Here is a 10,707-nt window from a genome sequence, read left to right on the forward strand (position 1 = left end):
ACATAGATGCACCTGACTTAGACCATAGTATTCTTTTTCAATTGCATCACATGTATGTGAGAGGTGTACACTGAATAACTGGTGTGCTTGAATTGTGGGGCTAGTGTACTGTCAAAAGGACAAACAAATCTGTCTTGGAAGAAGTATAGTCAGTGTGCTCCTTAGAGAAAAGGTTGAGTTCACATCTTACATACTTTGACATGTTGTCAGGAGAAACCTGTTCAGAGGGACAGCCCAAAAGAGCAAGGCTCAATGAAATGGATTGATACAGCAGCTGCAACAATGGGCTCAAATCTAGGAACAATTGTGAAGATGGCACAGGATGGGGCAGTGTTTTGTTCTGTTATGCCTAAAGTTGCTATGAGTAAAGTTGCTATAGTAAGTGTCCACTCGATGGCACTTACTAACAACAGTTTAAAAAATTATGCTGTGCATCCTAGTACTGTCGGGGGTTCTTAAAGCTTTCTAGTGGCCATCTAAGATTGGTCTCCACTTTCCAAGGGCAAAAGAAATTAAAGACTCAAAAAAATTAGACTTTGGGGGCAAAACAAAAGTATACATGAAACATACTCTGAGACCAAGAGATGTAAATTTTGCCCGGCTAGTGAAACTACTAACGACTTTAATCAGGATCACAATGGATGAACCTGGACAGAATAGGAGAAATGTGTGGGAGCTACACTTCAAATACTTTAAAGAAAACCTAATTTTAAAGAGCACCAAACCTACTCAACTGAAACAGATTCATTTCCTGAAACTTTTGCCCTGATATAATATCTTAAACACTAATAATCTTCAAAAGTAGTTTTTTTTCCTCTGAGTTTCCATACAGTTTCAGTGAAATTAAAAATCCGGGGGAAAAGGTTGGGGTCACTAGGAACTGTCCCGCACTCTTCAAACCTTAAAGTGAACTGAACCCCTAAAAAGTTACCTTATAGATACGTAACATATTGGCTCACAAATAACAAATATCTGTGTTCTCTTAAAAAAAAAAATCACCTATGAAACCAAACAATTTGCAATAACATTAAAGCAACGGTGAGATAGCAGTGGGGGGGTGGGGGATGGGCGACGACTATATTAACAGAATGACTAGAATGAAAATTATAATGTTCACACATCACAAATATAACCAATATCAATGAACAACTTGAGGAATGGGAACCGCAACTACTATGTAAGCCTTTATTACAAATATAAGATTAAAACAAAAACTCATGCATTGATCTGAGACAACTTCCTTCTTGAATACAGGCTATACCAATTCTGAGAATCTACTGCATACCAATTAAAGCTTTCAAGAGGAAAAATTCGACCTCAAGTGTGCAAGACACTAGAGGAATAAAAAAAACCTCATTACAGATTTAAATCATTAGTGTTCATACCCTTTTAAATGATACAGAAAGTATGTGTCATTTCATAGCTCTAACACTATTCTCCAGTTAAAGACTTTTCTAGGAAGGAAACTAGCATATATATTTATCTATCACAGAACAACAAACTGACTCCCACTGAATCAATTCTGACTCACAGCGACCCTATAGAGGACAGTGGAACTGCATGTGTGTTTCCAAGACTATGAATCAGTCCAGGAATAAAAAGACACAATAAGCACTATAAAAGGTGTTTAAGACTCTAAACAAAATAGCAAGGTAGAAGAATCTAGTTACAGAAATTACCTGACTTGATTTTCTATCTAAAATATACTTACAATAAGTCCAGCATAATCTGGTGTTTCAATAAGAGTGTCATGTAACCACACAAAATCTTCGTGTTGCCTCGTAACCGAAAATTCTGGACTCTGAAATGTGGACAGTGTTGTCTGTGAAGAAACCACAACTCTATTTAAAGCGGCTTAGGTATACTGAGTTATACTACAACAATAAATACAGTATCACAGTGAGAACCAGTAAAGAACCAAGCAGCAAAACATGATCTCTCCATGAATACTACACATATCTATAATCCTGCTTGCTCTTAAAAAATCTGTTCGTAAAGAATACATTTCATGAGACCACCTTTTGATACTTGTAACCAACCAACCAATGAAAGATGAGAAAAAGTTAGATTAAACTACAACCCAATTCTATTTTAAAAGGCTGAACAAAATGAAACATGGACCTAGTTAATGCACGGCCAAGGACCTGACATACAGCTTGAAAATTTATTGAGATCAAACCATATGCTTGTGCATCAAACTGCTTACTTTACATTAAGTGTACGCTTCAGTTACTTTAAGTAAGTGTATGCTTTCATTTCCTCACATATAAAACGGTGTAAAGCCCTAAGAAAAGTGCTTAGCATGAAAAATTTCAATAAATTTTTAGTAACTAATCTGGAAAGACAAACGGGCCAACAATGTTCTGAAGACTCATTAAGAAAATTATGGTTTTCCCCACAAAATTCAAAATCAGATTCAAAATCGCAGGGTGGGGGGAAAGAGCTCCAGCTCACAGAGAGCAGGCTGGCGATGGCGAATGTACACTACAGCACTGCACTACGTGTGCTCATCAGGAGCCTCAGAGTACAGGTTCTTTAGCAAAGCTCTAAGGTACCACCACTGAGGGGGAATGATGCCGAAACGTGTATAGGTGTTTACTACAAGGACGAGCAAGACGGGCTGCCCTTTTCTCACTCCAAGAGCAGCAGAGCCCCATGAAACAATGAGAAACTATTACAGTTGCAGGAATCTACTGTACCCCCATTCTCAAGTACACTGCAATCTAACAATACTTTGATTGAAGTCATGCTGCTACTTACCTTTGTGTGCACTGTAAATTTGACCTTATCTCTCTCACTGAGCGCATCAGGAATGTCAATCTGAAGTGAGGGATCGACATTTAGGTCCACAGACACAGCTCTAAGCTGAAATACAATTTTTAAAAATGTTAAGTCTAAAATTTTTAGCCTTAAAACACATCATTCCAAAGTGAGAGTAGTCTGAGAAAATTAGAATAAAGCCACTGTTTTGAGATGTCAGTAAGTACCTTAGCTGTAGGTAAATCTCTTCATATATGAGTTATAGTACCCTATACTACGAAAAAGAAACTGAATTATTTCAACACGTGGGTGGGGGATAATTAAAAAATATGTGGGAAAACTGAATTGAAAAATAACGGAATTTTCCCAATTACTTTTTGAAGGCCTCTCAAATACCATATAGGCCTTATTGCTACAAGAGAATTCATTCAAATGCATGAAGAACTAGAAAGAACAAAATCATGAAAGGAAGCCTTTTTTTTTTTTAACATTTTATTAGGGGCTCATACAACTGTTATCCCAATCCATACACACATCAATTGTGTAAAGCGCATTTGTACATCGTTTCTCAAAACATTTTCTCTCCACAAGGAAGCCTTCTTAAATCCAAATACTAGTGTAGTCTAACTAGTTAAGACTTTCTACCTTGTACTTTGTGCTTTTAACAATATAAATGGGACTAAACTGACAATACAAAACAACTCACTGCCATCGAGTCAATACTGATGCATAGCAAAGCCTGAAGGCAGCACAGAACTTCTGTGAAACCAGGCTTTACTAATCTTCCCCAAATAATTTTCAACATGAGCTATAAAACCACAAAAAGAAAAAACCCACAATAAATGTTAACAATGGCCCCTAACATCTCAATGTAAGTAATTTTCTTCCTAAAACAATTCTTGATGACTCCTATGAAATACTTGCTAGCTTGGCTTAATGTGCACACGTCCACTTACTTAGGAGATCTCTGCAAACAAAGATAAAATTCCAAGGTCAGGACAATTCACATGATTCTCAACTTCTAGCTCTAACACCGTGCTGATAAAAAAAACTTCCTTCCTCCTGATAGCACTAGACAAACACCGCACTCAGTAACTTCAAAATATAGCTGAAGACTGCAGACTTTGGTCCCTCGTATGAAGGGTGCTACCTCTAAACAGGAACTGAGTACAAGCAAGCCAGACCCACTGAGTTCCAGTGCAAACATGGCCATAAAAACTTGGACTTAGTGGGATGATTGTCTGCTGGCTCCCATGCCCATGGTGCTGAAATTGCTGCTGGGGCAAGAGCCAGGGCATCTGGTCACCATGGAAGGCAGGAGCAGTACCATCTTCTTTAATCTGATTCGTGGTGTGTGCCAAAACACCATACTGGCTGAGGGCCTTCACTTCAGGATCCCCATCATCTATGACACTCTGACACCTCAACCACCCCCCCGCCCCAAAATTTCCACAAGTTCAAAAAATCTACAGATGGCGACTTCAGTCTCAGTTCAACATCTTAGAACATCCCAACACATACCAGCACCTAGGGCTAGACTGAAAAAATGCTGTCATCCATCCTCAGTAAAGTGCTTAAGCATGTGGTGGATGGCCAAGTTCAATGCTTCAAGCTGATTGCCATCAGCTTCATGTGTCCCTACTGAGCTGAGGGTCAAAGACATCTGGATGGTGTAGCCACAGAGCTGAGCTTTATCTGAGAGCTCACCACTGCTAATGAAGCCAACAAGTAGCCCAGCAGGCCCAGTTCTTTTAGAAAGGGGAGTAGGAACAGCGGCAGAAGCCTGTGCGACAACGGTGAGGCTGAGGCCATCAAGATGCTTCAAGAAGCACTGGGCAAAAATCTTGGCTAAATCAAACTGTTCAGCCCAGAACATGGCCAAGACTAACACAAGGTCACATCTCAGAATCCTGTTTCACTGCTGACAACCTTGTTGTAAGCCTACTGGATAAAAGTTTCACCTGGGGAAGTGATATTGTGAGACCGAGGACCCTAGAGATAAACTGGAACCATTTCCCCCTGGGTTTCAAGGAGTCAGGGGTCCAGAATATCCCCTAGTCCATCTCAGCATCATGATGATCCCCTCTCTGTACACTTTCCTGGATTAAGAATGGCCACTGGCTTTTTTTTTTTTTTTCAAGATTACTTTCCTCCCTCATTTCCCCCAGGGGCTTTGGAACCATGTGTGATTTCTGTGTGAATTCCCTCCCTTGAGAGTGGAAGGAGAGAACCACCATTCCAGGAATTAATGTTATCTGGGTTCTAGAACTCAATTCATTCCAAATATATCTTTCCCATTAAGAAACAGGAAATCTTATAGGCTTTGTTGCTTCTCTGCTAGATGGCCACTTGTTTAGCTTAAAGCCTTTAAAACCCCAGCCAGTATACCTTTTGATAGACGAGCACCATCAGCTTTGGGATGGGTCAACTAGGGCACAATACAGCACCCATGAAACATAATATGCCCCTGGTTCCTTGAGGCTTCTTCATCCCCCACTATCATGACCCCAGTGCTGCCTTTCACTGCAGCCTAGAGCAGAGCATGTGCACAAGCACAAATAAGAGATAAAAGTATAAATGGGCAGGAATGGGAGCAGCAATGCCAAGAGGGTAAGGTGGGAATAGGAGGGAAGAGGAGAACAATCACAATGATCACAGAGGCCCCGCCCCCCCAGGGGGCAAAAACAACCGGGGGTGGGGATACAGCAGTCAGTGTAAGACATGAAAATAATTTATCAAGGGGTCATGGGGAAGAGAGGCTGACACTAGACTCAGAAAATGTTTAGAAAATAGTGATCGCCAAACATACAAATATGCTTGATACACTGATGTATGGATTGTTAAAAGCTCTAAGAACCCCCAGTAAAATGACCTATTAAAAAAAAAGAAAACCAAACAATTGGCTCCAAGACCCCAAAGCTACACTTACAAACTAATTTTTCCAGGACTTTCAGTCACTATGGAGGGTTTTAGCCTTTTTATATCAGTCTGATAGCTATCACCGAGTTCTGATTTATCCAATACATTTTCAACCTCCTAAATGGTCTAGGCTGTTTCACAATTAACGATTTCACCTTTGGCCCCTTAACTTTTCCCTTAAAATTTTTGTAGCACTAACTTGGGACATATTGTATTCTGCTGCCAAATCAGACAAGTAGGGATCTTGTTCAAATTTTGCAACTTAACTCTATTGTGGCTTGCAATTTTCTTCCTCACTTTACTGCTGGTATCACTTTCTTTGGAGCCATGGCTCCATTTTATGCAAATGAAGTGGGAGACAAGCACAGTGTCAAATGTTTTAACAGCCTACACAAGCGTGATTGCTTAGTGGTGCTTAAGCCAAATCATGACCCATGTCCAGTGAGATGCAATGGCTCACTCTGATGTGCAGGATTTTTCAAGTCGCGTTTTTGGTTTGACCATCAGCAGTTATGAACAGATTTTTTTCTGAATTTTGCAGTTTCAGTAGCAGCAAGTTTGAGCTTGAAGCCATTCCACAACCTAGGTTATTCCTGTAAATTCCTGACAGAAACTGACAACCTCTTACATTGTTTTTCTGGTAAAGCCAGCCAGATCCAAGTATAAGAATGAATGTGGGCCAGCTGAAAATACACTGGTACTGGAGCTGGGCAGAGCCTGGCCCAACAGAATGGCAACTTCCTCCTTTAACTCACACACCAGACACCCAGTGTGAGACCTCTCCATGGAATGTACCTTTGAGATTCGGGTTAGGCCTTCAAAGTCCAAGCCAAACCCAAGGCTGTCCAATAAATCCCAACTCTACAGCATGCCTAATGGGACAAGCTACAAATAGCCTGTGTGGCTTCCAAGAGTAATCTCTATGGAAGCAGACTAGCCCATCTCTCTCCCAAAAAACTGATTGGATTGAGCAGACTTCTGGTTAGCAGAGGTGATTTAGCTCCATGCTACCAGGACTCCCATGCAGACCAGTAAAAGGAGAAGTCAAAGCTATGAGCTAATAGCCATTCTTCATGCCTTTGAACCATTATCTACTGGTCAAATGGCACCAAACTATAGCTAAAAGCAGACTATTGCTGTCCTTTCTTGTCAATATGGAAAACACTTTTGCCTTGAGCGTGATGTCACAAATAGAAACTGAACTTCTCCAGAAGACATCTGGCACCATAGAAAGAGCCAATCAAAAATCCCATCTGAAATAAGCAGGAAATAGTGAGCGAAAAGCACTTGGCTATATAACAGGAAAATGTGGATGACAGCTAGCTGGCCACCTTGAAGAGACCCATATTGGTGCCCTCTCTAAAGAAAGGCGACCCAACAGAATGCCCTAACTATTGCACCCAAGTAAAATTGTTCTGATCATCCAGAAATGATCCCAGCGGTACATTGAGAGGGAACTGCCATTAGTTCAGACCAGATTCAGAACAGGGCATGAAACAGGATATCACTGCTGTCGGGTGGATCTTGCTCCAAGCAGAGAATATCAGAGAGATGTATGTATTGACTATGAAAAGGACTTGAACCGTGTGGACTATGGAACCTTAAGAATGGGGATTCCAGAGAACATTTACACATGGGTCAAGGGGCAGTTATGTGAACAGAACAAGGGAACATTGCATAGCTTAAAATCAGGAAAGGTGTGTACCAGAGTTTTATTTTTATCCTCCTCACCAATTTTATTCAAATCTGTATGCTGAGCAAATCATCAGAGAAACTTTATTATATGAAGAATGCAGCATCAGATGTGGAGTAAGGTTTCTAACAACCTGTGAAATGCAGGAAACACCTTCCTTGCTCTAAGTGAGGACTTGAAGCACTTGCGACGAAGGATTGCAACCTTCAGTGTGGGTTGACTCAAAATTCTCAGGCGAACATCTATGACTGACATGATAAATGGAGAAAAAACCAGTCGATTTTTTTTTTCTTGGATCTACAATCAAAATTCATGGAAGAGGCAATCAGGGATCAAAGGATTTGCATTGGGTAAATCTGTGGCACAAGACACAGGTAGTACTCAAAAAGGTAGGACCTTTTGAGCACTAAAATGTGGGAAACAGATTTCTCCCGTCATCTCCCCCAAATATGTTAGACTTAGGACACTGCTTGCAACTAATGGTAAATGATTGTCAAGTTATCTCCCTGAAGACTCCAGCCATCCAGAGCAAGGAGACATCATTGTCCCTCCCACAATAGGCAGGGCTCACTCCCTGCTGTTAGCGCCAGCGGATTGCTTCCCCTGAAAGCTTAGGCTAAATATTCTCTACCCTAAGGCAATCAAGGTTAGGCCACCATCATGAAACTAGGGTCTACCCTTCTTGTCACGTGTACTCTTATTCCCTCCTCTTCCTATAGCATGTGTACCCCTAGATCACCCTCTCCCATTACTGTATTACCTACAGCACAACCCTTTCCTGTGATGGATGTCTTCACCTGTAATGTGTTCCCTTGCATAATCCATTTCCCTTATAACCTCCTCCATCCATTGAAGGAGCCAGCAACCTCACCCCATCCCCACACCTCCTCTAAGATTGTTCTCATTACTGAACTGCATCCTCCAAACGGCAAAGCTGCAAGAAATAAATCTATTTAAACAAAAAGGATCTCTGTTCTGAAGCATGGCCAGTGCTCCTTAAGAGCAAGGATGGTGAGATTTTTGCCTTACACACCATGTAAGAACGTGTTCAGACCAGTCCCTGGAGGATATCATGCTTGGTAATGTGGAAGGGCAGCAAAAAGACGAAGACCCTCAAAGAACTGGATTAACACTGGCTGTAACAATGGGCTCAATCATAAGAACAATCGGGAGGCTGCTGCAATTGTTTCAGGACAGGGCAGTGTTTCATTCTGCAGCGCAGTCACTATGGGTTGGAATCCACTCTATGTCAGTTGCATTTGTCTTAATCTTCTGAAAAGGTCAGTGAAATTCCTGAGCATATAGACCACTAATAACTCAATGGTCTGCATTCATAAGCTAAATGAACGTTCGTATCATGGTGGCATATATAAGGTATCAGATGAAACAGGAGTAAAGCATTGTGAAATGTTTATAGCTTCTAAGCCAGTACTTGTGCCTTAACTTCAGAAGCACCAAGCTGAGAGTAAAAGCTCAGCATTTCTTCTCGTTTAATCAGCAATATCCCCAGACCTGTGTCACAGTACTTAGTCACTCAAAGTTCTTAGGAGGCAAGTGGCATTCTTCAAAGTGTGCTATACTACCACACTGTTAGCATCTTCCAAATCATCCCACCCCAATTAACATATACCAAACTTGTTGAGTTTCATCCTCCTAAATTTCCCCATCAGAGTAATTTAACAATCATTTGAAGAGCTAAGGGGTTTTTCACTTATAAAGTGAAAGCAAATGCTTCAGGTTTTAAGAAACCTGCACGCTTATGATTAAAACAAAGCAGCTTCCTGTGGTATGTTTAACTGTGAAACTTCTTGAAAAGGCTTAATGGTCTATATAGGGCAAGAGCATCCATGTAACCAGATAACCTTCTGAACCCTCATGAGTGTTTCCAATACCCCATTAAGAAATAAAACTCTAATAAAATGATTTTGAAAAAAATTTTAAAAGAAAACCCAAAAATATTGTCACACTAGATTTTATCAAGTTTCTGACTAAGTTTCACCCAATACATACTATTTTGATACTATTTCAACTTCTGGGAGTGAGGTTCTCAGCACAAAATTCTAATACCACCCCCACTTCCATCCAATAAGATAAAATATTTCAAGTATTGTGCTGACTCCCAACTGTACCTTACATTCCTCAAAGTCAAAAAAGAACTAAGGATTTTCTGATGTCATGTGCTCAGTTGTAAGCTTAAAAGGGCTGTAGCAAGTGATCAGATTTCCACCATTCATCTTGGTGAGATGAGACTCAGGAACTCATCTCTGCTGACACCAACTATTCTTACCAATAGTCTACCAAAGCACAGCTATCCACTGTAGAACACAGCAAGACTGCAGGGCATTTGATAGCTACATAGCCTTAGTTCCTAGAACAGGAACCCAGGCCTGGAAAGAGGTCAGTTCAGCGCACTCAGCGAATGGATAAACTGAATCATCATTTCACAAGTCCATAAGCCCATTCCAACATGGGAGTCCAAAAGATAACTATTTTCAAGGAAAAAAAAGCTAATTACTAGATACCTGGATTAATCCCAAGAGAGTTCACAAGTCTTAAGTGTCTCAGCACAATATTCCTCCCCTCCCTTCAGTTCTGCTTATCTAGTTTCCAGGTACATATTGTCCAAGCAATCAAATGTCTAAATTATGTTCCCTATTTCATATGTTAAAGCTTAACCCATAGCAAACCTATGAACTATCGTGGAAATTACAAACCAAAGCAAATCAGAAAACTTAACCACAAATTATTTAAAAGTAAAATTCTAAACCATTTTCAGAAACCAAAAAGTTTTTTATGGTTACAGAATAATTTGTGCAAGATTTGGCCTGTTATTGTTTCACACTTGTGGGCTCTATTTTGGAGGAGTGTAAAGTCACTTATAGATTTGATTAAAATGTCAGACAGAATGTGAGAATACATTGGATTAGCACAAAGCAAAATGACTGTTTCATTAGTTCTTGCTTAAAATAAAACTGAAGAAAAAAATTCCATTAATCCTTTTTATTAAAGATAGGGACAGAGTTCCTGTCGTTACTTCACCCAGGAGACAGAAAACAGGTTCCATAATCCTTTGATTTTACTGAAGGACGCGGATGGCGGGAAGCCATTATAAAGCAGTATGGTCACCAGTTGCAATTAACTAAGACTGTGGCTTGAGGAAAATAATTTTAAACACTTCCCTAAAAAACGGATTGTGAACTAGGAAAACTACACGAAGGTTGCACCAAAGTAAAAGCTGCTGTCAAAACTTCTATGTGATGGCTACATTTTTGGAGGAAACTACTTTTAGATGTTTCCAGAAAGAATTGCATGAAGCTCCTATTGTGGGTTTAAAA

General features: G+C 40.3%; 1 protein-coding gene and 1 non-coding gene across 3 annotated transcripts in view; both read right to left on the reverse strand.

Moving 5' to 3' along the window:
- SNX5 (sorting nexin 5) overlaps positions 1–10,707 on the reverse strand; it is a 28,408-nt gene that overhangs the window by 16,247 nt on the left and 1,454 nt on the right. For both annotated transcript variants that reach the window (XM_045295266.1, XM_045295267.1), the window contains exons 3-4: positions 2,761–2,865; positions 1,712–1,822 (exon numbers count right to left, since the gene is read on the reverse strand). In XM_045295266.1, coding sequence (XP_045151201.1) covers positions 1,712–1,822; positions 2,761–2,865 — 216 coding nt within the window. The remainder of the gene's footprint in view (positions 1–1,711; positions 1,823–2,760; positions 2,866–10,707) is intronic.
- On the reverse strand, positions 9,584–9,817 carry LOC115871395. The gene has a single exon (XR_004047270.1). It is a non-coding gene; the product is annotated as a small nucleolar RNA SNORD17 (small nucleolar RNA).

This window comes from Echinops telfairi, unplaced genomic scaffold, assembly GCF_000313985.2.
Source record: "Echinops telfairi isolate 266 unplaced genomic scaffold, ASM31398v2 ScPeMD7_5592;HRSCAF=6446, whole genome shotgun sequence".
NCBI classification, from domain to species: Eukaryota; Metazoa; Chordata; class Mammalia; order Afrosoricida; family Tenrecidae; genus Echinops; species Echinops telfairi.